This window comes from Chaetodon auriga, chromosome 7 (assembly GCF_051107435.1).
Source record: "Chaetodon auriga isolate fChaAug3 chromosome 7, fChaAug3.hap1, whole genome shotgun sequence".
Classification (NCBI taxonomy): domain Eukaryota; kingdom Metazoa; phylum Chordata; class Actinopteri; order Chaetodontiformes; family Chaetodontidae; genus Chaetodon; species Chaetodon auriga.
Genome location: NC_135080.1, coordinates 14,764,216 through 14,789,918, shown reverse-complemented (window position 1 = coordinate 14,789,918; position 25,703 = coordinate 14,764,216). Strand labels below are relative to the sequence as shown.

The following is a 25,703-nucleotide window of genomic DNA, read 5'->3' as shown; positions in this document are numbered from 1 at the left end:
TATGTGGTAACCAGCTGTCAGTGGAGGATGAAGTATTCAGATCGTTTTAAGTAGAAGTACCAATACCACACTATGAAAATACTCCACCACAAGTGAAAGTCCTGCAATTAAAACCTAACTGTGCTCTTTTTAACTCCCTTATAATATAAGGGAGTTAAAATGAGGTCAATTAGGTTTACTGATGGGGGGATACACTACTGACTGTTGTTAGTTTTTGTATTGATAAGTGAGTTTTAAAATTTTGACATCCTGGAAAACTACACAACAATAAAATCTAATCAACAGCATGCATATTCATTACAAAGAGGAGACAAGGCATTAAAAGATCTTCTGTATAATCTAGACTCTTTAACACCCACGGGCTCTGTTAAATCCTTTCTTGGGTGGTGAACAAGAATATATTGGCCAGCGGGCAGCATGTGGGTGGAAAGGCTCTGCGATCACAACCACATTCCTAAAAGAGTTTATAAACAAATTAGTTCCCATCAATGAGGGGAGTTTTGAAACCCATGAACAATCTAAGTGCTACCAGCTTCCTTAAACTGAAGGAGCGTGCAATGTCTCTGTTAAAAATAGTTGTACAAGAAGATATGAAGCACTGCGTGGTGCTGCAACATTTGCAAGTACTCTAAATGTGTTTGTGCAGCAGAAATAGTATGTATTAGAATGATTTGCATCTTTTCATCAAGCAGACTGCTTGTGCGTCGAGTAAAGTCATTTACACTCAAGGCCTTAGCACAGCGTATTGGTGCTTTAGGAAATTGGGGCAGTGAGAACTACACACACAATTGGACTTTAACCAACTGATAGGTCAAGCAGCACTAGCAAGGAGTAGTTTTTGAGAGGAAGTTGTCCGTTTAATTGTCAATCCTACAGCGGTAAAGGTAAAGAGCTTCACTTGTTCTGTAAATGTGCAGTTGGGTGTGAGGACGCTAATGAGGTCAGTGACAGAAATGAAACTCCAGTTAGATATCAAGGGAATCCCTGTGTGTAAATATATCTCTCTCACTCTGCGTGTGTATGTGCGTGTGAATGAGACTGAATTTTAATACTGAATGAAGGCTGTGCATACTTAAGCATCATAAATATCTATGTTTACACAGGCTTTGATTGATACTGGCAAATATCAATATAATAATAATATCAATTTTTAATTAAAAATCCCTGTTATCTCTCTTTAGAAGGCACCAGACTACAGAAAAGGAAACAGGTGTCTTGCTCTGTCTCAGAGGAGATCTATCAGTGGCTTTGTTTGGTAATGCTGGCCGCATGTGAGCTGCATGATTTGTGTCATACATTTGTAACACATATCATGAGCAAAAATCCAAATCCAAAATCCTAATGGCGGGTGTGGTTGCTGAATGCTGACCAAGTAATTGTTTTGTTTTCTTGAACACCTGAAAACCCCACGTTAAACAAACACAAGCCAATAAGTTTAAAGATACCGCCCAAAAGACGTGCTGCGTGGTCCTAATCTAAGTAAATGGCGTAAGTAAATTACGTAGCGTTCGCTGTGTCTTATGGTGTCTTGGTACGGGCGATCGTAGTTGCTACATGGTAACCACGCAAGCATAATCCTGGAGAACACCCAGACAGGAGCAACAGATTGCCATATGATTGAAGTTACCAAAAGCTCCGAAACCAGAACATTTGGTGGCAGAACGGTATGAAGCCAATATCTCTAATAGCCTGCTAGTGTGCTGAAGTCTCGCCCGCTAGCTAAAATGCGTAACTTTAATTCACAGAGACGGTGAGCTAACGTTAGCTAGCTAGCTGATGTTATTAGCCCTCTGTAGTCATAGCCATTGCCTAGCTCGACTGCTGCAGCACAAATGTGCAACATTATGCGAGTCCTACCCATGCAAACAGAAGAAGCGTCTTAAACAAAGGGGACTGGCTGAACGCTTGTTTTTCCTAAGCTAACGTTTCAGCACGAACACATTTAAGGTAGTTAGCTAACCTAACAGTTTGGCTACGATATGAGCACTGATAGCACTGCTGAAACGCACCACTTCACAGGACGCTAAATATCACATAACAATCTTTAGGGCAAGGTAACTAAGTTAGTTATAGTGGGATAAATCAGAGAAACTTGAGCCGTCAAGAGTTTTGATGTCTGGTTTGAAGGCTGGTCTGTTTCCTTGTTTCTAAGTTGGCAGAATACGAAGTTACATTATGCATTAAAGCGTAACCAACGCTTAACTTTGGGATATGGTCCCAGTTTGTGTCTCTCGTTGGTTGTCCGTCCTGATGAAACAGCAAGTTGTAGCCTGATTCCTAGATGCTAACACACATTAAAAAACAAACAAATAGGTAGTTGTTAAGTGTAAAGAAATTGCTGAAATAACATTGAGACTAGCAGTGTGTAGCAGTGTGTGTTTTACACAATAGCCACCATTAAGCCATATTCCTCCCATAGTGTGGTTCCTTACAATGTTATTGTTTTTTGTCGACTACAGCTTTCTCAGCATCAGTACATTATTGCAGCTAAAAGATGCCCCACGGTTCAGATGATGCTCGCAAAAAGTTCATCCTGACCACAACAGGAAACTTCTATGGAATAAGGCCTTCGTCATCCCTGGCTGACAGCCCAGAGCTCAATAACTTCTTGGACGATGGAAATGAATTTGTCTTGTCCATCAGCCGACATGACAGTGACCTTCACCTGACAAATAAGGTAATACAAATGTTTAAAGTTTTAGAACCATGTTCAGGTGTCCTAGTGAGGAGCAACATATCCGATTGAAAGGATTTGGCTTGCTCATATAGCAAAAATCTGAACCTTAAACTTATGTTTATTAATTGGCTAAATAGACTAAATTAACCAGAATTGACAATATATAAGCCATTTTATCAAACACCAGAGACTAGAGACATTACTCCCAGAAATTCTCTGAAAGATAACAAGTGAAGTTATGAACTTTGACCCTGGTCTTTGACAGTTTTTCACTATATTTGTCAAATGATTAGCCTGGTAGAATGTGTATGTGTAACGTTATTGATGCATCACACCTTAAACAAGAATTCACCATCATATTTTATGATTGTATTTTATTTTTCTTTGTCAGGTTGAAGCATCGGGGGACAGCAGAGAGAAGGTGTTGGTGTTCTTCAAGCTGCATCCCACCGTGATCACAGAGGACAACCTTCACCAGAGCCTCCTTGTCTCGTCCATGCTGGAGTCTCCCATCAACACACTCTACCAGGCTGTAAGACAAGTCTTTGCACCTGTATTGCTGAAGGTGAGCCTGTCCTCGTGTATTGAAGAACCCCATACACGCATTCCATCGGATTAACCAAAGCAGAGATAATGAGATAATTGATAACAAATTACTGTCAATTAATTACAACAACATTCTGATGTATACAAAAACACTAATGAGTGTTTTGTGAAAACAAGACTGTTCAGTATAAAGTTGTGCCTGCCTCTCTTTCACTTCTCTCAAGGACGAGCGGTGGCGATCAGCATTTGATCCTAAGCTCGCAGGCTTGCTGAGTGAGCTGGAGCTTGGCCTGGGCTCAGTGGTCCGCCAGTCTGGAGCACAACCCTCTGCCAAGAAGGGTCGCACGGAGGAAGATGTCATTGGTATACATGAATGTATTTACAATCATATGAAGAAGTGTTCCCAAGCCCATGTAGTCATATCCTTTATACAGTCATGTATATCAGTCTATATCATATATACCATCAAACCCAATCATGATACTATCACCTTTTACCACTGAACCTGAAAGCATATATTTACAAAAATCAATGAAGTTGATGAGGTAAAACATTAAATGTATTGTCTTTGTACTCTTTTCAATTGCGTGTATGTCAGAATGGATTAGCAAATTATTAGCAATATTATTTTATGGATGTTTCATTATGCATGCCATTTGACAATACACCTTGCTAGTTCATATTAAAGGAAAGTGTTTGGCATACTTACATATTGTTTTGATATAAGTGTTACATGTAAATGTTGCTGCTAAAGTTTAACAGGCAACTACGCTTGATTATTGACTTCTTACCTTTTGGCTTAAGACTGTCTACCGTACTGTATTAGACTAATATATGCAAACAAACATGATTTGTATGCATTTCTCAATGTGGCCAGGAAAAGTTCATACGTGTATGGCCAGACAGTGTTGACTTCATAAAGGAAGTTGCCGAGTAAAACAACAACAAAAAACCTCTCAGCTGAACCTGATAAGAACCAGGATACATTCTCATTTTCACAAACAAATACTCATATTTTTCCCCTCAATGCAGGCATCCTGAGTCCTACTGATGAGTTCCAGTACTGGATTGATCTCTCTGAGTCTGCAGAGAAGAACAGTGTGCGGGAAAGAGCTGCACATTTCACTGAGCACTTTAAACCCATACAAATGGTATGCGTGCTTTACCTTGTTGTGTTTCAGGACTGCCTACATGAAAAAAAAGTTATTACAGTGGCTACTTATTATTTTTATATATATACAGGGTGGTTGCTACCTGAATTACAAGTAGTGGCATGTGAACTGTACCTGCACTAAGCAGTTATTCCACAGATAAGTTGGTAAATGCATAGTAAAGCATTACATCTTAGTATTTAATAATTGTTCTAGAAGCTGATATTTCAATTTGCGGTGAACTAACTGGGAGAAAACAAAAAAACTAAAGTGATACACCAATGTATATATCTCTTTGTGTTTCCACCAGGAGTATGGTGGTCTCGATGGCTTGTCCATGTCTGATGTTGTCGATCTGGTAGAACAGAGCAGAGACACTCTGGATGATGTTTGGAGGCAGACTGATTTTGAGCCTTATCTGGAAACACGCATGGTCCGACTCATGGATGTTATTGGTGGGAGTCTCACACATACACAAACCAAAACCAGGAAATGAAAACAAATATATGCTGATGTTGTTTTTTAAGATACGGCGTGGGTCACCCTGTCTACGTCACAAAGATGAGAGAAAAGCACATCTTTGAGAAATGAAACTGACTTTGTTTTCCAAGGAACTCCTCAGTTTACACTACCGACTGTACATACAGAACATGGCTTGTCAGTAACCAAATGTTCATCGACTTTCCTTGTTGTGCTTGTTTGTGCGTGCATGTACAAGGTGGAGCCCTGGGAAGATATGTGCAGAGGAAGCTCAGCGGTCTTAAAATTTTTGAGGAGCAATTTGTATCGGTGAGAGAGAACTTGAGAACAGGCGTCGCCATCTGTGAACAGTGGGTGCTTGCCTGTGAGCATCTGACTGGACAGGTATGGAAGAGTGCGACAGAGGGAAAAAGCATGCACAAAACAACACCTCACTTCAATTCAAGTGGAAAAAAGTTTTTTAACAATCTGCATCTTGTGAAATAAAAGCGAGAAGGAGATCATCAGTTTGAGTTTCGTAAACACTGAAAACAGGTTTCAGTTTCCTTTTTTTTCTCAGGTGTGGAAGAGACATGCCCCCCACCCCTGGAAAGGAAACAAGCACTGCCCGCAAACTCTTCATTGCCTTGCAAAAAGGTTAGATGAGGTAGGATATGGTTCTGATCCAGGGTCAAAGAAACACTGGGGAATAGACATTATGTAACAGTGTGTATTTCTCCTTTTCCATGTTACACTGTGGTCCAGTGGTTGCATCGCATTCAGTGTTTAAATATACTTCCAAGAATACTTTTCGTTGTCCTTTTCCTTCTTTCTGCTTCTTTGTAAATGTCACGTGTAATTTCCATTTGATGTTTGATACTCCAGAACAAGGAAGGGAAAGTGAGTCATAGATAGACTGATAAACAGACTGACCTTTTTACTTTACAACAATGTTAAATATGTAGTAGTCTTTGTTAAACACCTTATTGGCCCACAACATAGCCCAGTGCACAAATTGTGAACTTCTGTGGGCTCAAAGGAGCCTTTGGACTGGGACAGCTTCATCAAACCATTATGACATGATTTGTCTTAAAATGCAAACAATGTTGATAACCACTGTCACATACATACAAATGACTCTTTCCTCTTTCCAATAAATTGTATAATTTCCCTTGTGGACATATACTAAATATGGGAACTATCTAATAGTTGCCCTGTTAGCATTTTCCATTGAGGGTTTGATATCAACATTTGCAATGTGTCTCCCATACCCATTTACTCAGCATCTTAGAATTAGTCCTGCAGTCCAGTAAGTCACAAAATATTGACTCCTGTGAGCCTGATAACCAAATAGATAAATAAAACAGTGGACACAGATAACATGTAAATACACTCTCTCTCTGTTTACGTCTACCAGGTTGTGACTCTGCGCATGGTTCATGAGAAACTGCTGCGTCTGCTACCAGGAGGGAAACAGCAGGCTCTGACTTCAGATCGTGTTTTTGAACCCTTCTCTGGACTCAACCCTCTGCATTACAACCCCTACACTGAGGTTCGTTGTGGGAAACTGAGTGTGTATGTGTAGTTTGCGGGGTGCGGGTTCATCTTTGCTCATCCTCGTCCTGAATCGGCTTTGATCCTGTGTATAAGCATCATATATGTAACAATGGTTATCTGGTCGTTTTAACTTGCATCTCCTACGTAATCAATTTGGACGTGCCTCTTTAATTTAGAGTGCAATGTTTTTTGTAGCCACTTTGGAGAGCAGCAGTGGCTCAGTTTGAGCGCCTCATGGCTCCGTCAGAGCAGGAGGTCGCTGGCAGGCTGAAGAGCTACATTGGTGACGTGCAGGACAATCCACAACAGGTAGTGAAACACAGAACTTCAGCTCAGCTTGTGAAATAATGTGGGTGGGTTTGTGCTGATATAGGAACTTACTGTATGTGTGTGCGCGGGTGTTTGTTGTCTAGCTGTTGCAGGTGTTTCAAAAGCACAAGGAGTTAATCAGACGTCCCACCATCAGCAAAGAGCTTCAGTCGGAGAGAGAGATCCTGTTGGCCAGACTGCTGCACTACAACAAAGGTATGCAGTTCTGCCTCAAAGCACTTTGTTCTCTCTCAGAAAAAGTGTAGCAGTGAGTTATTGTATCTACACAGGGAGCAAATTACATACAGTAAGGTCTGAACAAACCCAGTTCATGCTCGGGTGTTCCTATACTTTAATGCTGAATAGAATCACTGTTAAAGAATTCCCTGTCCCTAAAACTTTAGTCGAAGCACTAGCTGCTCACTCACAGTAAGTGCCTTTGAATACAAGTGTTAGCTGAATGCTTCATTTAAAAATGATGTATATGATGGTCAGTGGTGACACATTGATGTTCCTCATCTGTCACTTCTCTCTACTTCATTGATTTTCTTAGGCCTGAAGACTGATTTTGAGAGTCGTTGCCATGGAGGCCCCGGAGACAAGTCTGGGCCACTCATTGGCAGGAACCTTCCTGAGGTGGTCAACAAAATTGTCTGGGTCCGACAGCTCATACACAAGGTAGCTGTGTGTCCGTGTCCGTGTATGTTCACATGTGCATGTATACTGTATGTGACTGGCCACCCAGTAGTTTGGACTTTCTGGTTTCTCGTTCATTATCACGTTTAAGAGAATGAACTTTCATCACATATTTAAAAAGATGGTGATGACAGGAGAATGACTGGACTGCATGTCCTGGTCGGTTGTGTCCTGGAAGACTTCATCGTACTGTTTCTGGACCTTTTTTCTTTTATATTCCTCTGCTTGCATCCTTGCATTAGGTTGAGGACTCTGTCCGCATAGCTGAGGCACTACTGTCAGACCTGTCTGGGTTCAAAGGGTTACTGCACTTCTGTGATGACCTGCTGGAAGTTCTGAGGGCATATGAACAGGAGCAGTTCGAGGACTGGTCAAGAGATATTCTGACCGGACTGGGTGATCCAAAGTCAGGGATCAGGTCGGAAAAACTGAACACAGACATACACAAGAAGCTCAGAGCAACATCTTAAATGTTCATCATTGTCTCTTTCAGCACACTGATCAAGGGCACTTCAGTTGCAGTAGGTGCTGGTTTGAGTGGATCTTGCGTTCTGTATTCCTCCAATCTAACTCTGTTCCTCTGTATAGTCTCCAGGCCAGCAACCGTGTGATGGACCTGGACCACGTGGACGGCAGGCTGAAGATCCAGTATTCAGACAGACTGGTCAGCCTGCACAGGGAGGTCAGGCAGCTCTCTGCCTTGGGCTTTGCTATTCCAGCCAAGATACAACAGGCTGCTAATACTGCAGACAAATTCTACAGACAAGCCATTGTCCTGAAGCAGGTGAGAGGTCAAGACACACAAATATTTCCTTCCTCGCGTGTTCATTTATTTCTGTCTTGTTATTTCTGTTTTACTTTGTCTCAAGCTCATATTGTAACAAAGTGTTTTGGCGTTGTAGGTGGCCCATTTCTACAACACCATTGACCAGCAGATGATTCCCTCTCAGAGACCTATGATGCTTGGTCTTGCCCTGGCCTTTGAACAGGTCATCAAGGTACTGTGCACAGCTGGAAATTAGATTTCTACTTTCCTTACCTTGTTAAATATTAAAAAATGTTGTTATGCTAATTATTGTTTTTTTTTAATAAATGTTACTAAAAGGGAATCAGCAGGTGATGACTCACCAGTGCCTAATTATTATTTTGAGCATGAATCATGGTATAAAAAAACGAAGTATGCTCCTTTTCTATACTTTAAGGTTTTTTTGTGAAAAAGTATAGGAACTATATTTTTAGAAATTTCTTTAACACATCATATTTTAAACAAGAAACTTACTTTAATTGTGCCTGGGGTTGATTTTGTATCTTGTACTGGCGATAATCTTTCTACTTTTCTTTGTCAGAATCCTCGTTCTCAGTCGAAGGATTCAGGCGGTAAACTGCAGATCACTTGGGACAACCCCAAAGAGCTGGAACTTTACATTACCAAACTGCAGTCTGCTGCTGAGAAACTCTCCACCGAGAACAGGAAGCTACGCAAATGGCACACTGACTTCATTGACAAGGTTGTAGCACGCCGTTATATTTTGACCTCAGTTATTTTACTAAATGCTGGAATACACTAATTTGCGTTAGTTGTTGCAAGCACATTTCTCTGGAACCATAATCTGAAATTAATAAAGTCTATAATAATAATGTCTTGGACAGAGATTAGTGTCTAAAGTCTTGCTCTTCTGTGTATTTGTTTGCATACCACTGGGTACATTTCTCAGGTGGTGACACTAATGAATGTGGACCTGCTGAGACATCAGCAGCGGTGGAAGGATGGCCTTCAGGACCTCAGAACTGGCTTTGCCACTCTGGAGGCTCAGGTATTGTTTATAGTCAAAAGTATGAATAAGTCTGAATGAAGGATTTCTATATTCATGACTATAAAGATTTAAAGAAAACAAGGGAGCTCTGTGGTTAGTGTGATTATCATTGTAAATGAGTACGATTCAAAATAGTTTTAGTGCTCAATACCAAGCTTTTCATTGGACATTAGACAACCTGTGTGACGAATCATAATTCTCTTCCGTGTGTGCAGAGTTTTCGGTCTGATGACATGAGGGCATGGCGTCAGCACTGGAACCATCAACTGTACAAGGCTCTTGAACACCAATACCAGACGGGACTGGAGGCTCTGAATAAGAACCTGCCTGAAATACACATTGACCTCACTTTCAAGTCAGTAGACACACTTTCAGTTGTCCAACTTTTTGTCACTGATTTGTGTCTCTTCTCTTATTCCATTTCTCTATCTGCCTTGTAACTCTCCTTGTGTGGGTGGTCATCTTTTTCTCTTCCTCTCACATAGAAAGTATTTTCCAGTCATCTTGAACCACTGGTGCTTCTGACTTTCCCAACCCCAAATTCTTACTCTTGATCATTTCACTACTTCTCTCTTTGTCTATCTTTCTTTCTTTCCCGCTCCTTGATTAAAGAAAAAAATTCACCTTTTTTGCCTTTTTTCCTCCGCTTCCTGTAAATAGGCAGGGCCGTTTGCAGTTCCGTCCACCATTTGAGGAGGTGCGAGCACGCTATTTCAGGGAGATGAAGCGGTTCATCTCCATCCCAAACCAATTCAAAGGGGTCAGTGCCCAGGGGGAGGAGCTCATCTTCAGTGTCATGATTGATAGAAACGCATCTGGATTCCTCACCATCTTTAGCAAGGCCGAAGACCTCTTCAGCCGCCTGCAGGCTATACAGCACAAGTTCAAGGTGCGTGAACAACACAGGATTTTGACATTAGCAGTGGTTACGACTAGACTATTAGTCAACTGTCCTGTAAAAACAAAAGCACCTATATAATGTAAAGAGAAGTATGAAAAGGCGTTTTAGTTGTAGTTTAGGGTTTTTTTCTTTGTTTACGACACATCTTTTTTTGGCTTCACTGTGATGCTGTTCCCAGCATTGATCCATACATTCAAATGTTAGCTGATTCGTTTGCTCACTGAAGCACTACAGTGAGCCATTACTGTGCTGTTTCTTTGAAAGAGTGCAACTTGGATTAGTCATGCTTCTCTATTTATGCACTGAAGCTCTGTTTGTTTTCATTGTCAGCATTTTCCCCCTCTCTACTACCCTGATAGAACAGCAAGCACAGTCTATTGTCTTTTCCCCTCTGTTTGCAGCCATGCATATCTAAATCGTAGGGGGAGTCCCTAAACAGCAGACTTCTCTTTTACCCCCCCCCACTTTACTTCTGTTTTTATCTAGTCATCTATGTGTTGTTGTTACGTGTAGCTTCTGTCAAAGGCCCGTTTAAAATTAGGAAATGTGTACTGTTCCCAACTTCTCTGTGTGCTTGCACGCATGTGTGTGTGCATGTGTGTTGTAGGAGTGGGTGGTGCTGGGCCAGGTTGATTTAGAGAAGTTTGTGGAGAAGCATCTGAACTCGGTGCAGGACTGGGAGAGAAACTTCAAGGCCCTGAAAGCCAGAGGGAAGGAGTCAGAACGTCTACCTGGGTACGCATCACACATAATAAACAAGTAGATGGAACAAAGTTATTCTGTTTAATAGAGAGCCAAACACAGCCTGAAGGTAATACAAAAACAACGTTAAAAATGTGTTAAATGTATAGTACTTTTTAAAAATACATATTAATTGCAAAACAGCAGAGAACAACCAACTTATCAGGAAGTCTAAGATTTAATCTATCATCACACCATCGTCCACTAACAAGACCCAGGTTCTTAGTCTTGAATCTCAGAGTTCTTCTTCAGCCATTTGTGGCTGATTTCCCCAAGAAGGATTTCATGTACTTCTGTGATTCAGTTCAGAGTTCTGGTGAAAGGTCACATGTTCATTGACACCATAAATACTGGGAATTTACACCCTAACAGTTGATGGGCACTGATCCGCTCCTTCCTTCTCTGTCAGTCAGGAGAAGGTGGACTGTATTACAGTCAACTGTGAGCCCGTGAAAGCTGCCATCGATGACCTCATCCAGAGGCTGTTTGACATGCTACTCTTGTCACTCAGGAAGTCCATACAAGGTAAAGACAGACAACTCGACTGCCGTAATATTAAATGTTAACATTATTTTGTATGCGTGTTCCATTTTTCTATGAAACTGTGTAATATTCACCAATCACAAGCCATATCTTTCCCTATTTCCTTTTCTTTTTCTGTTTCTGTTCATTTCATTTTTGTTTTTCATTGTCATGCCCAGTGACATCCCCTTTGCTCTTACTTTCTCTTTCCTTTTCTCTCTTTTAATTTGTGCTTGTTTTCTTCCATCCTGCTTGCAGGCCACACACAGGCCATAGACAGTTTTGTATCAGAGGCAATGGAGGCCTTGTGCACTCGACCGGAGAGCATGGAGGAGATCGGTGCGGCCAGTGGCAAATACAGCCAGATATTAGCCCGCAAACCCGAAGTAAGACAAACACACTCCTGAATTCTGCCTAAGAACTTTCTGAATGGTAGTCCTAATAGCTCGAGGTTTGTTCAAATATGTTTCTACTTCCTGCTCATTCGGCATGATAATTTTAGAGATAAAGCTTCATTTTTCTGCATTCAGTCGAATCAAAGATATAAAACTGTGTTGCTTCTGCTTTTGACTTTTCACTGATTTCATATCAGTATGTAAATTGTGTTAGCCATGACTACATGCATGGATTCATAAATGTGTGGTCCTTTTGCTTTATGTCTCGTTACATTGTTGATGCTTGATACTGTATGTCTGTGTGTAGATCCTACCTCAGTTCCAGTGTGCTGAGGAGAAGAACCGCTTGCTGCGAGCAGTGGCTGGGGCCGGCCTGGACTCACTGTCCTCCCTGAGGGCCAAGTGGGACAAACTGGAGCTTGTCATGGAGAGTCACCAGCTCATGATCAAAGAACAGGTACCCCAGTCACCGTTCCCTTTTTGTCCCTGGTTGTGTTCCTGTGCTACCTCATTTCCTTCACCCTGTTCCTCCCTCAGGTGGAAGTGATGCGAAGTAATGCCGCTGGCCGTATCAACGCCTACAGGGCAGATCTGGAGCGGTTTAAGGCCCGCTGGGACCAGCTGAAGCCTAAAGATGATATGCTTGAGAGTGGTGATCACGCTGGCCTGCTTGCGTGCCTCCAGACCATCAGGGACAAGCAGCAAGAGTTCCAGGAGCTTGAGCTGGTGCGAAGTAAATTACTGTAAGTTCTTTTTTATTATGCTAAATTTATATTTTTTTTCTTTACCGAGAGAGTCATGACAGCTGAGCTGAACCTCTGTAAAAGCATACTTGTGAAGTCCCACGTTCTACTAACTAGACGAATTTAGCGCATCTTCTCTTCTCTTCTCTTCTCTTCTCTTCTCTTCTCTTCTCTTCTCTTCTCTCAGTGAGGACTGCACCTATTTTGACCTGGAGGCTCCAGATTTCTCTCTGGCAGAAGAGACAAAAACAGACATGGAGGAGTACAGCCAGATGTGGGGTCTGTTTGAGGAGTGGCAGCAGGGCTTCACAGAAAAGGCCCAGGAGGACTGGATCACATTCAGGTAGAGGCTTATGTTTAGGCCTGCGGCTGATGATATCAGTTTTCTGAATTTTGCAACTGTTCTTATGTTTTTCATCACTACTCAGTTTTGTGTTAACATGAGTGTTTCTGTTGTATTACAGGAGTAAGATATACGTGTTTGAGGAGTTTCTGTTAACATGGCAGGACAGACTTAGGAAGCTGGAGCAGCCTACTGCCATGTCTGTTAAACTGCAAGGAGAGGTGGACAAATACAAGGTAGACTGCTGTACTATTGATGGATATATCTGCTTTACAGATTGAGTATGTTTGCTATAGAGGAACAAGGCTAAAAGACTCACACACGACTCTCAAGCGGGGCTTGGAGGCTACAATGCAAAAGTTTTGGACAATTCAGCTTCACAGAGTGTGTAAGGGTGTTAAATGCTCAAATCACCAAATTCAAAAGGGCATGCCATGGCCGTCAACCTTATGGAATATATTTTTAGCATGTCAAGACATATGTTTAACTGTGGCACTAGAGGAAAGGTCACCAAAATCAATCATGGTTGTGAATATCTCAATTTTATACATTTGCAAAACAAAAAGAGAGCACCAGTTTTGGAAAAACAGGAATAGTATACAACATCTCTTGATAGTTTGTAGTATTTGTTTGTACATTTATTTCCATACTTTTCCATCCGCACATCTAGAACATGGTCCCAGTGCTGAAGTATGTGCGTGGGGAGCACTTGTCCCAGGACCACTGGTTGGACATGTTCCGTTTGCTTGGCCTTCCAAGAGGGATGACTTTAGAGAGACTCGTCTTTAATGACCTCCTCGGTGTGGCAAATACCATCACAGAAAAGGCCTTGGAGCTCAAGGTATGCACATTTTATTTTCCTTGTTTTCATTGTTTTACCACATATTTTATTATTATTTGTTTTATGTTAAGCAGTTTGTGTTGCATTTTATACCTGATTTGTGCTTTATAAATAAAGTCTATTATTATTATTACACACTCACACTCGTACAGATACATATACACACACTGGTCTCTTTAGGTGTGGGACAATGACTGATAAAAAATATGAATTGTTATGGTTGCCAACATTACTACAATAAATGACTAAGAACACTAGGGGGCAGCAGAACGTAAGAAATTGTGTTTCCACAGGAAAACTCATATTTGTATGTTTGTACACACCCAATCTGTAATTTTTGGAGCATGCAGGTTTGGCATGTTGGTGAAATATAAGCATTTTTGTGTTTTGAACAGATCCTAATGAAAGGTTGAAACAGTTGTTACTGCTCCTCTTCCAGACATCAATTACGTGAACACATCTTTCACCACATCACACTTAGATACGACACATCAGTTTGGGAGGGTCTGCAGGTTTCCTCCTGGTGTTTGGAGTTTTGGGGCTCAGTTAACCTTGTTGTTTTAATTTACTTTTCATAATATACTTTACAATACAAAAACGTTTTTTTCTGTAATGCTTAGGCCATTAAGAAATGATTTAACTGATCTGCAGTGTTCTGATTCTTATCACATTATTACTTATTTCAGTGCCTTACAATATATTCCACATAGTTAATTTATTGAAATTTTTTCTAAATTTTGCATGTGTGTCTGCTTGCCTTTAGGACCTGAACAGTCGTGCTCAAGCAGAAGTGACAATCAGAGAAGCACTGAGGGAGCTGGATTTGTGGGGAGCTGCAGCTACCTTCAACCTCACTGAGTATTCAGATAGCAGCAGGCGCACTATCACCCTCATCAAGGACTGGAAGGATATCGTCAACCAGGTAGAATTACAGGCAGACAGAAACAAGCAAATATGGACTGTCTATAACCACAGAGCACACACTTGGTGCAGACTCACACTAAATCATTGTTAGTCTGAGGCACTCAAGTAAATTACAGTTTATTGTAACTGGTTATAGATTAGCCATACTATGACCATGACCCGCTCTCTGCCTAACCCAGCAACTCAAGTTTTGAGTCACTTCCAAACACTATCTTTTAGCTTTTTACACCAGACAGTAGTTTCTCAGGACTTTATGGTTTAACTGAACTTCTTGATTACTAAATCTAAACTGGCCCCAAGACGTAATTGATGTACATTAAGTCCTAGAACAGTGTCACCCAGATGTGACTGCTTCAATGTATTCTAGTTTATTTTGTCAAGTTGCTCCACCATAGGATGGGGAAACTGCAGAAGATTTCTCAGCCTTGGTCAACCAAAGAAAGAGTTCCCTGAAGATAAAGGCAGGCCGAGAAAGACTAATTTAATTTTCCTGTGACAGAGATGACAGCTTGTCACACCACAGTGTGAATTTCTACATTATTTTACTGATGAGGCGTATACAACAAAAAAAACCCCAGTCCTAGTTGGAGACCGTTGCCAAAGTGAAGCACTTCGTCAGCTCTCTTGACATTCTCCCAGCTGCATACCTTGAGGAAGTCTTTGCAAAAATAGTTTCTGTTCTTGCTCAACTTAAATATACAGTTGTTGAACCCATTTTGAAGAAACCCTCTCTTGATCCAAAAGTCCCGAATTAGCTGTTCTGTTTACCGCATTGGCACAAGCTGTATGTACTTTGTGAACAGTTTTAGTCATGTTTCAGAGCAGGTTATGGTTCAGAGATGACTTTTCATAGCGTTATTAATGATCTACTGCTGGCAGCTGACACTGGATGCTGATTTTTCTATTTTTACACTGTCTGCCTTTTAGTTTTAGAATTGATTTTAAGATGCTACTGAACTCTTCTACAGCACATCTGTGCCTGGTTCCTGAATTTATTTTTAAGCTTGCTACCCCTTGCTAAACAGGTGCAAGTGTGCTGGTATCTTGTGGACAACCAGGTGTCCTGATATGGTACAGTGTAAAGAAGGCAGTGATACAGAAAACACAGACAATACAGATACAGGCTGATTACAGAATGACAGAAAACAAAATTTATCTGAAACTGTTTCTGTCTGTTCTGCCTCTGAGAAAGGTGAGAGCCAAAACACTGAGCATGAAACTGTATAATTAGATAGTATGCAAAAGTGAAGTCTGCATGCAAAGCAAAGCTTTTAAGAAGAGTTAGCTGTCCTTGTCATGTGCATGGTTGGAATTTCCAGTTTGATAAACATGATTGGGGCAGCTCAATTAAAGGAGCTCACTTCTAATGACCACTTGGTAAAGAGACTCGGAAGGCACAGAAACGCAGTCAGGAAAGCGCAGGCATATCTACAGACACCATTAAATGAATAAGGATAAGCAAACATTTGGTTTATCACAGCTTTGTGCCCATCCAGGTGGGAGATAACCGCTGTCTGCTGCAGTCTCTGAAAGACTCGCCCTACTACCGCAGCTTCCAAGACAAGGTCAGGTCAAAGGCTTGAATCTATGAATACACTTTTATCATGCTTCATTTTTATCTGTGGGAAAAGTAAATCTTCCACAGACTTCCTGTTTAATAAAGATGCAACGTGTGTCAACAAATGAACTGCTGTAATCTTGTATATTTGCATGTTTTTTGTTATTCGTGGTTCACCCACATATCACGGTTTACAAGGCCTGAATGAAGCACCAACTTTCAATGTTTATCCAGGTCAGTCTGTGGGAGGTTCGTCTGTCAGACTTAGACGAGTACCTGCTGAGTCTGAATGCCATCCAGAGGCGCTGGGTTTATCTGGAACCTATTTTCGGACGAGGGGCGCTGCCCCGAGAGGAGGCCCGCTTCAAACGGGTTGATGAAGACTTCAGGTACTTTGTGTGTGTGTTTGTGTGTGTCACATCTAGAGCTAGAGAGAGTTATGCAGGTACAATATAGATCTGTGAAATCTGACATTTCCTTTTTGCATAGCGCATGTGTTTTGATGTTCTGTTTCAGGTTTATTATGGCTGATATTCAGTATAACACTGGGATGGTATATAATTTATTTTACAAAGTGTGTTTTATGCACATGCAGTAACAAAGCACTTTCTCCATATGTGTCACAGGTCTATAATGTCAGACATACAGAGAGACAACAGAGTTGTTTCTCTGAGCTTAAGGGCAGGCATCAGAAACTCTCTGGTCACCATACTGGATCAACTGCAGCGCTGCCAAAAGTCACTCAATGAGTTCCTGGAGGTACATACATGTGTGCATTTTTGTGTACAAAGGCTACATATGTATAATTTGAGTTGTAAGCATTGCAGCTGTTGTGTTTTTTCTCGCAGGAGAAGCGCTCTGCCTTCCCACGGTTCTATTTCATAGGAGATGATGATCTGTTAGAGATTCTTGGTCAGGCAACCAACCCAACTGTCATCCAGTCACACCTCAAGAAACTCTTTGCAGGTCAGAAATCTCTGTTTTGTTCTGTTCTATGTTCTGTTGTTGTTATGCTGCGCTCTTTTCTGTGTTTCCATTATGTTAGCTCAGTTCTCTTCTCTTGTTGGACAGTGAAGGTAACCTGCATGTATGTTATCTGCGCAGGCATCCACAGTGTTGTGTTTGATGAGCAGTGCCAGCACATTGTCGCAATGTGTTCCTTGGAGGGAGAAGTAGTGCCACTCAGAAACCTCATACGTATCTCCAACCTCGTGGAGGTAAAGCTGTTGTGCAGAGTTTCATGTGTTGGATGATTTTTTTCCATATGTTTGAAATATAGCATATTTTTTTTACCTTTTTAATCAAGGATGTATCACTACAATGTATTTTATGTTAATCTAAGAGTTGTAGACACTGTTTTCACATATATCTATATATATATATGTGTGTGTGTGTGTGTGTGTGTGTTTGTGTTTGTGGTCAACTGTTTTCCTCCTTTTCAGGTGTGGTTAAGTGAGCTGTCAGTGGAAATGAAGGAGACTCTGAAGCACCTGCTGTATGAATGCGTATCAGCAGGGAAGAAAGGGGAGGTGGACCCCTCACGTTACCCATCACAGGTACACACACATATTTTTTTTTACAATCCATTTGTACTTCAATATACGATTTCTTTCTTTCTTTCTTTTTTTTTTTTTTTTTCAGAATATTCTGAAGGGCTTTTGTGGTCACAAAATATTTCTTCACAGGCAGTTCAACTGGAGCAATACCTTGTTAATTACTCTGAAGGGTCTGAACGTTTTTCTTGTTGGTGCAGATTCTGTGTCTGGCTGAGCAAATCCAGTTTACTGAAGATGTGGAAAGAGCTCTAAAAGAGCAGAATTTGCAGCAGCTGGAGCTGGAGCTCATTGCCAAATTAGAACACTACACGACAGTGGACACCAGCTCTGATGACAGCGCTAACACAGGTAGTTCAGTCTGTGGTTGTGTATGCATTGGTGAATATATATGGGTACTTTCATGCAGGTGTAACTTCTCCCAGAACTACACACAATACCAATGTTACCTACTTTAAATAAAAATCATGTCCTGTAGGTTACGTTGAACAGTTACTACAAGAACGATAAACATTGCCACAGTCCCTTCAATTCAGCATGGGCGGCCAACAGCTGCCAATTAGGGACAAGATTCATCTGAAAATGTTGATGAAGTAAACATAAAGTACTTTTTTTTAACTCAACACCACTCTTATTTTGTTTGAATTTGACCCCGAAGTACCTGTGTAGTCTGCGATTATTTGCAGAAAGCAGCCGATGTACTGACTTTAAACTAGCCACAGCTGTTAGCTAACTAGCAGCATACACACTGACTGTGTTAGCTGATACACAGTGTGTGAGGGCTGTGTGACTGTCAGTTTGTTTGGTGTTTTTCTGACCGCCAGTGGCCAAAATACATTAATGCAGGTCTAAACATGTACAGGGTGCCAGTGGCCTGAATGATTTCATGCGTGTTAAATAAAAATAGCTGAATGATGGGAGGGGTGGTATAAAAACGTGTCTTTGTGCAGGCTGTGTAGGTTAAATATAAAACAAACCTTCTTACCTCATCCTTAAATTTATTCAGCCATATGCTTCATCTCTCTGTGCTTGGAGTGAATAAGCTCTGATCACAATCTAGCATGTTATTCAACACTGAGGGGATAAAACAACTTCTGATGTGTGACTAATGCAAATCCAGACAGTCAGCTGAGAGAAGTGGTACCCCGTGTGATGTTTTTTGTCAAGGGGTCATTAAATGTTTAGACATATTAGCAGCATGATAAACGGTGCTCACGATGTTGCCCTACTCTGTTACCCCTATTTATTTCTGCGATAGACTTGTTTTATCTCCTGCTTTGTTTTGGTTGCTAATCACATCCCTGATACTATTAACCTCTCCAAATTGGCTCGCTGTTCTAATAAACAGTTGCTACTTGACACTTGCTTTTTGTTCCACTATCACATTCCCTCTTGTGATGTTAATGATTGAACTCTGATCAAAATCTCGGGTTGTTACTTAGAGCTGAGAGATTAATGCCAAATGACTGCCCTTGCGTGAATCTCTTGATAGCCAGTCAGACAGAAGAGGCCGCAGAGGGGCAGTACCCTTTAAAGCTGCAGATGCAGTGGCTGGCGGGCTAATTTAATGGCTTTGGGCAGAATATATGGCCACATAAAGCATGACAGCAGAGTTTTTTTTTTTTCACTGAGCTTGAATTTGTAAAAAGGACTTTTAAATTTAAATCAAGGTTTCTTATTCATGCATGAGATGAATAGCTCCCCCATAACCCCGGTAGTGGCATCATTTCATGGTACATTGCTGCCAAATTCCAAATTTTTGGTGTCATATGAAAATTTATCTGTGAAAGCAATACTTGTTTCTCTTGCACAAAAAGCTATTGGGGTCATTTTTCTTCATCAGTTACTTTTGGGCTTTTGGACATAATTGCAGAATATCAGATATTTCAGCACGGAGGCTGTTACATTTGCCGATAATATAGCTCATTTCGTGACAGTCTTGCATTCAAAACTCTACCAGCCACACTTGAAGTAGTACTCATTTCCATGATAACGTCTCATTAAATTACTGGCTCCCTTAAAACAACCAGGTAGGTTGAAGAGGCTTCGGAGTGGCACGACTGATTAAAGCAGCTAAAGTAATGGCAAGAAGGATAATCTAATTACCCAGTCTACATTAATGGACCATAAAGCCAGGCGGGGAGTGGGAGCCATCTCCCCTTTGGCACAGAGACAAGGCAGGATGGTGGCAAAGTACTTTTTTGTGCTTCTGCTACTAGGCTGACAGAGATGATCCATTCCTACACACACAGCATTCAAAGCATCTACCCAGCACATAACAACCGGAGCCAGTATAATTTAAAATATGGAATCCCAACTTCAGAGATGTATGTGGAAAAGTAATCCACAGAGAATATTGATGATTCAATGATCTAAAAGTTTCTGTATGAAAAGTACACCCACACTATAGCCCTGCTGGATTTTTGTGGGTTGTTGCTGGATTTTGGCTGTAAAAAGAAATTATATTGTTTATTTATGGGCCATTAGGCTAATCGTTGGATATGCATATTTCTGAGTCTATTATTTAAGATCCCTCACATATTTGTTGAAGTTGTTACCAAGCTATGCAATTGAGACTGGTGTTCTCTGTCAAACAGTAAACTAAATAAGTATTCTTGCTATATCTTTATTATTATTTGCTTAGCTGTGACACTACTCTCTTCTCAAACTACAGACAAGTTAGTAACAATTGCACAGTTTCTAAATTGCCTCAAGTGCATATTTCTACATTTAGACGGCTAAGCCAGTATTTGTTGGTGATATTGGCATTGCAGAATATCAGTGTCAGTGTTGTCATGTCTGACACAGTTTCGCTTCCTAAATTCCTGTTCTCACCAACTGATACACTTCTACATTTTTACTTTGAGCAACTTTCCTTAGAACTGACAAAAGCTGCCCTTCTATGCTAACATGAAACCTATCGCCACTCTGTCCGCTTACAATAACAGCCGACCATCTATTCACTGCCAGGCTTATGACCTGAACTAACACTGAATACAGTAGTTTTCAAAGTAAATGTTAACAAGAATCAGACATGTTTAATGTAATTCATCAAAAAAATGGAGACAGAAAATTACACGACAGAGATCTTTAATTTATGTTTTTACTTTGAACCAGCAGGACTGTAGACAGACTTATACAGCAGGGGGCAAACTACTTGATTATATAAAAGCTAGTGTTTACTCCTGTGTATATGTACCTTTACATTACAAATGCCTAATAGGTTTGGCCTTGTTGGAAACTGTATATAACATTTATGAAAATAAGTATTTGCATAATTTTACCAATTGTACCATCCTGATATTCATGCATGTCTTCCTGTGCAGAGTCCAGTGTCCTGCAGCTGAAGCTGAAGGCCTTGATCCTGGATATTATTCACAACATCAGTGTGGTGAAGCAGCTTAACCAGGCGGGAGTTACCAGCCCTGATGCCTGGGCCTGGAAGAAGCAGCTTCGATTCTACATGGGAACAGACAAATGCTGCCTCATACATATGGTGGATGCACAGTTCAGCTATACATATGAATACCAGGTGTGTTAGCATACACTGTTCGAATGAACGCTAAGAAAACCCAGATGGCTGCAGTTAGCCTTTATTAGACTTTAGACATTTTTATTAGACATTTTTCTGATCTCTTAGAATATATAATTAGAAAATAACTCTGACTTGAAAGCGAGGAAAACAACAAATCTTTTCAACCTATTTGTGAGTCATCTAATTTGTGTAATTAGAAAATGTGTATATTTACTTGATGAATGACTACAATAATTAATTAATTCCCCACACTGGATGAATTCATTCTTTTTAAATAGACTTACTAATTAGTTGACTCGCATTCATGATTGTCATTAAGGCCTTGTAGACCATGATTTATGGGTGAACCACCTGTGAAATCCATCAGTACATATCAGAAGTTGTCATGCACAGTCTGTTTTCTCTGATAAATAAACACAGTGCATACATAACATAGTCACTTGGAGAAACATTCTTTACTTAATCGAATTCACAACAACAAATGGGTTATAGATAGTTGCATATGAGAGCATCAGTGTGGTATTATCAACAACAAACTCCACTGATGCCGCCACAGTCCCTGGACTATTCCAGGATGCACTGTTTTTTATGTCCTAGGAATATACGTGAAGTTCTTATTTTGTGCCTTTTGGGGGTGCTGTTTATGCATAGATGAGAAGCACTGAAGGTAGCTTGCTTCATGTCCTCTCTGCAGTTCCTAGACCCAGTCTCACTCATTTACATTTCCTTTGCCTGTCCTTCATTTGTTTTTTCATTCCTCCCTCGCTTAATCCATCATCTGTCTGTTTGCCTTTATCCTCTGATGCCCCCCCCCACCCCCACTCGTCCCCCACTTCCCCATATCTTTACTCTCGTCTGGCCATCTCTCTGTGTTTCTGTCTGTTCCTTTCTCACTTTATCACTCACTTTCTTCTCCATCCTACCTCTCCCGTCTCCAAGGGGAATGCGGCTAAGCTGGTGCACACTCCACTGACTGATAAGTGCTACCTGACTCTGACCCAGGCCATGAAGATGGGCCTTGGGGGGAACCCTTATGGGCCCGCTGGCACAGGCAAGACCGAGTCGGTCAAAGCCCTGGGGGGGCTGTTTGGACGGCAAGTGCTGGTGTTCAACTGTGACGAGGTATAAAGAGAGTATCTGTATATATGACCATAATTCTGAGAGCAACACACTATGCAATGAACATGTACCTATATTTCTGATCTTTCAACTTATGAACACACACACAAAAGAAGACTAGTGAGCCGGCAATGAGAACACACGAGAAGATCTTCTTTCTGTTTTGCATCTGTCTGTTTTTCAGGGTATCGATGTGAAATCAATGGGACGGATCTTTGTGGGCTTGGTGAAGTGTGGAGCATGGGGCTGCTTTGACGAGTTTAACCGCTTAGAGGAGGCAGTGCTGTCTGCAGTTTCCATGCAGATTCAGGCCATTCAAGACTCGCTTAAACATCACAAGAACACATGTGATTTGCTGGGGAAGGAGGTCAGAAAATAAAAACAGATGCAGACAAACACATTAATGTTTCCAAGTACTGATGCCAAAAACCAATTACTAACTATTTCTTGAGCCCACTGTTCCGTCTTTTTACAGCTCTTTCTCAATTATTGTATCTTTATGTTCAATGCACTGGCTTTTTTATATGCACACAGTTCAAGGTTCTACCTTCAACCTTGAGACTGATTTTCTGTCAAATCAGTCTTGCAATCAGTCAATCAATTAGATATCCATCCATTGTGCAAAATTGGGTTTGGTCATTAATCATCAAGCAATCAATCAAGCTATATTCATGGTAGTATAAAATGAATTCTGTTCTCTCCTCTTCATCCTCCAGGTGGAATTGGACCCAAACTCTGGGGTGTTCATCACATTGAACCCAGCAGGAAAGGGCTACGGTGGCAGACAGAAACTTCCAGACAATCTAAAGCAGCTGTTCAGGCCTGTGGCCATGAGCAGGCCAGACAATGAGCTCATTGCTGAGGTCATCCTCTATTCTGAGGGCTTCAAAAATGGAGAAATACTGGGCCGCAAACTGGTTGCAATCTTCAACTTGGCCAGGTAAGAATTGGGTGGTCTTGTTTTTTTCTGTTGTTGGTTTGGGGTTGAGGTTGGAGGCAGTAGGAATATTTCCGTAAAGTTACCACCAGACTACTAATTCTGCAGTATGTGTTTGACCTGTTTTTTTTTTTTTTGCCTGTGGTTCATTATGTGGTGTATTTTGTGTTCCAAATTGAATCATGCTGTGGGTGTTGACTTTATTTTAAGTTGTCTCTGCTGCCACTACAGTCTATTGCAGTATATTGATTTTGTGCATAAGTTATCTTCTGCCTCCCACCCATTAGCACTACACCCAGTATTACAGTCAATTCAGAGTGCGAGTATGTGTGAAAATGTGCCTTTATTTGTGTGTCCAGGGAGCTGTTGACTCCTCAGCAGCACTATGACTGGGGTTTGCGTGCTCTGAAGACAGTGCTGAAGGCCTGTGGCAGCCTCCTGCAGCAACAGAGGAGAAGTCATGAGAAGGACAAGAGTAAGACCCCCTCTGGCTATTTTTTTATTTTAAGGTACAATATTTCTGTGAGGCTTTACTTTTACAATAGTGCAGCATGACAGGAAAGTTAGGAGAAAGTGGGCGCCTCTTTCGCCATGTCCTCCAGTCACATTCATTGCACAGTACCATAACTTGCTGGGAAACACAACTGCACAATGCAACACATACACAGACTGTATAAAAGCTCAGCGCCCATGCTCATAAATATGCAGAAGTTCAAGCCCTAATATGATATAAATGACTGAATTATATACCATACCCCATACCATTTTCATTACAAACTATTTAACAGAGATACTGTTTCTAAATGACATCAAACCCAAGTTGGCATGTATGTAATGGAATTTTTTGTTGCTTATCAGCAACACATACACAGATAGTGACGTATCTGTATTAAGTTATTATCCTCCGATATATTGCCCTTGTAGATTTATTGGCATAGCGCCTCTAAAACCTGAAATGTTCTCAGTGAGTTAATCCTTTTGAAAACACACAGCAGAATACACAATCAGAACATATGTGAGCAATCATTCTAAACAATTTACCCAGTGTGTTTGTAAGACGTGTCAAAATCTTGTAAGAGTCCTCTACTGTCAGTATTGGCAGCTGACAATGAGAGCTACTAACAATTTCAGGTTTGTTTGATATGTCTTCAATACTCAATATGAGAACTTATTCATGCTTGATAGGTGGAAAAAATAATACAGTGATAAAGTAGAAGTCCATCAAGTAACACAAATAGACACAAAGGACTAAATGGCCATTTTACAAGCAGCAGTGGTTGAAATCAAATGATATTTTCATTTTCAGATGTTTTAAGTTTAGATGTGTGAACCCACCAGTGGTGATGATAGCCGGGCCTCAGTCTGCTGCCTCATAGCTCCACCAGAAAAGCAGGACACTTCAGTTACCAGATACCTAATTTATATGTTAAAAGATGATTACAGGACACAAGCCATCAAATCTGTCACACTGAATTAGCTCCAAAACACCCCCAGAAGGATAGTATACTAGAAAGTAGTATGTTTAGCGCTAACTTATAAAGTCATTGTTGATTTGAACATCAGCTTCCCGATGAGTAATCTTTGAAACGTTCTGCTCAGCGGTTCGCAAACCAAATTATTGAATCAATAATCACTCAGATATTCTTGATTCTTTGGGCTTGTGACAGCCTGCTCAACAGACAGATTTTTACGACAATGGCACAATAGTCATCACTCTGCTGTCATATAATATAGCATGCTGAAGACAGCTGAAATCTAATTGAAGTTTATCGACATTTCAACATTTAATGTCTACACAAGATTTTTTTGTTAGTAACTCAGATTCACATATTCATTATTTAACAGTCAGAAAAGTCAAACTAACTGTTTTGTATTTACATGTCTTATAATGTCCCTGTAGTGTAATGGTTTATGTAAAATATCTAATTGTTCCATGAAAAGTGAATGCTCTGAAAACGTACCTTTTGGTCATTTGGTCCGTGTGTCTCTGAAAAGTGTCCCCTGAGAAGTGCTGAAACTGTTGCACTGATAAGCTTCTGACCTGAGAGATAGAAATCTGTAGAGCTGATGAAAAGGATTAGAGGATAAGGTGATGATGAAAATTGGACTGGTTTGGAGATGCTTATCCTGTCCCCAACAGGGTCACACTCCAAAATGTTTTGATGGTCTGTGTCTCTATGTGTGGATACCTCTTAAATGCAGTTTGAAAAGCACTACGCATGAGTGTGCTTGAACATCAAAAGGCTCCATTGACCTGCGCTTTTCTCTATGCACCTGTTGTCCTTGCCCTCTAAATCCTCTAATACAGACACGCCATCAATTGACATTTAGCCCAAACGCTCCCCCTAAAAACTTTTCTTCCCGTGGGCCTTTCACTTGTCT

General features: G+C 40.9%; 1 protein-coding gene across 1 annotated transcript in view; it reads left to right on the top strand.

Moving 5' to 3' along the window:
* The first annotated feature begins 1,579 nt into the window (after window positions 1-1,579).
* dync2h1 (dynein cytoplasmic 2 heavy chain 1) overlaps window positions 1,580-25,703 on the top strand; it is a 98,747-nt gene continuing 74,623 nt past the window's right edge. Inside the window, exons 1-40 of the mRNA XM_076735074.1 lie at window positions 1,580-1,664; window positions 2,460-2,677; window positions 3,069-3,242; window positions 3,448-3,586; window positions 4,256-4,374; window positions 4,685-4,829; window positions 5,093-5,238; window positions 5,414-5,500; window positions 6,251-6,385; window positions 6,586-6,699; window positions 6,804-6,915; window positions 7,253-7,377; window positions 7,638-7,813; window positions 7,984-8,179; window positions 8,298-8,393; window positions 8,742-8,903; window positions 9,111-9,209; window positions 9,425-9,564; window positions 9,870-10,098; window positions 10,718-10,845; window positions 11,261-11,376; window positions 11,632-11,759; window positions 12,076-12,225; window positions 12,306-12,511; window positions 12,699-12,854; window positions 12,976-13,090; window positions 13,525-13,695; window positions 14,459-14,617; window positions 16,116-16,189; window positions 16,417-16,566; window positions 16,804-16,936; window positions 17,026-17,143; window positions 17,282-17,394; window positions 17,620-17,733; window positions 17,931-18,081; window positions 21,057-21,262; window positions 22,205-22,387; window positions 22,569-22,751; window positions 23,101-23,324; window positions 23,681-23,796. Of these exons, the coding sequence (XP_076591189.1) occupies window positions 2,495-2,677; window positions 3,069-3,242; window positions 3,448-3,586; window positions 4,256-4,374; window positions 4,685-4,829; window positions 5,093-5,238; window positions 5,414-5,500; window positions 6,251-6,385; window positions 6,586-6,699; window positions 6,804-6,915; window positions 7,253-7,377; window positions 7,638-7,813; window positions 7,984-8,179; window positions 8,298-8,393; window positions 8,742-8,903; window positions 9,111-9,209; window positions 9,425-9,564; window positions 9,870-10,098; window positions 10,718-10,845; window positions 11,261-11,376; window positions 11,632-11,759; window positions 12,076-12,225; window positions 12,306-12,511; window positions 12,699-12,854; window positions 12,976-13,090; window positions 13,525-13,695; window positions 14,459-14,617; window positions 16,116-16,189; window positions 16,417-16,566; window positions 16,804-16,936; window positions 17,026-17,143; window positions 17,282-17,394; window positions 17,620-17,733; window positions 17,931-18,081; window positions 21,057-21,262; window positions 22,205-22,387; window positions 22,569-22,751; window positions 23,101-23,324; window positions 23,681-23,796 (5,671 nt within the window). The 5' untranslated portion in view covers window positions 1,580-1,664; window positions 2,460-2,494. The remainder of the gene's footprint in view (window positions 1,665-2,459; window positions 2,678-3,068; window positions 3,243-3,447; window positions 3,587-4,255; window positions 4,375-4,684; window positions 4,830-5,092; window positions 5,239-5,413; window positions 5,501-6,250; window positions 6,386-6,585; window positions 6,700-6,803; window positions 6,916-7,252; window positions 7,378-7,637; window positions 7,814-7,983; window positions 8,180-8,297; window positions 8,394-8,741; window positions 8,904-9,110; window positions 9,210-9,424; window positions 9,565-9,869; window positions 10,099-10,717; window positions 10,846-11,260; window positions 11,377-11,631; window positions 11,760-12,075; window positions 12,226-12,305; window positions 12,512-12,698; window positions 12,855-12,975; window positions 13,091-13,524; window positions 13,696-14,458; window positions 14,618-16,115; window positions 16,190-16,416; window positions 16,567-16,803; window positions 16,937-17,025; window positions 17,144-17,281; window positions 17,395-17,619; window positions 17,734-17,930; window positions 18,082-21,056; window positions 21,263-22,204; window positions 22,388-22,568; window positions 22,752-23,100; window positions 23,325-23,680; window positions 23,797-25,703) is intronic.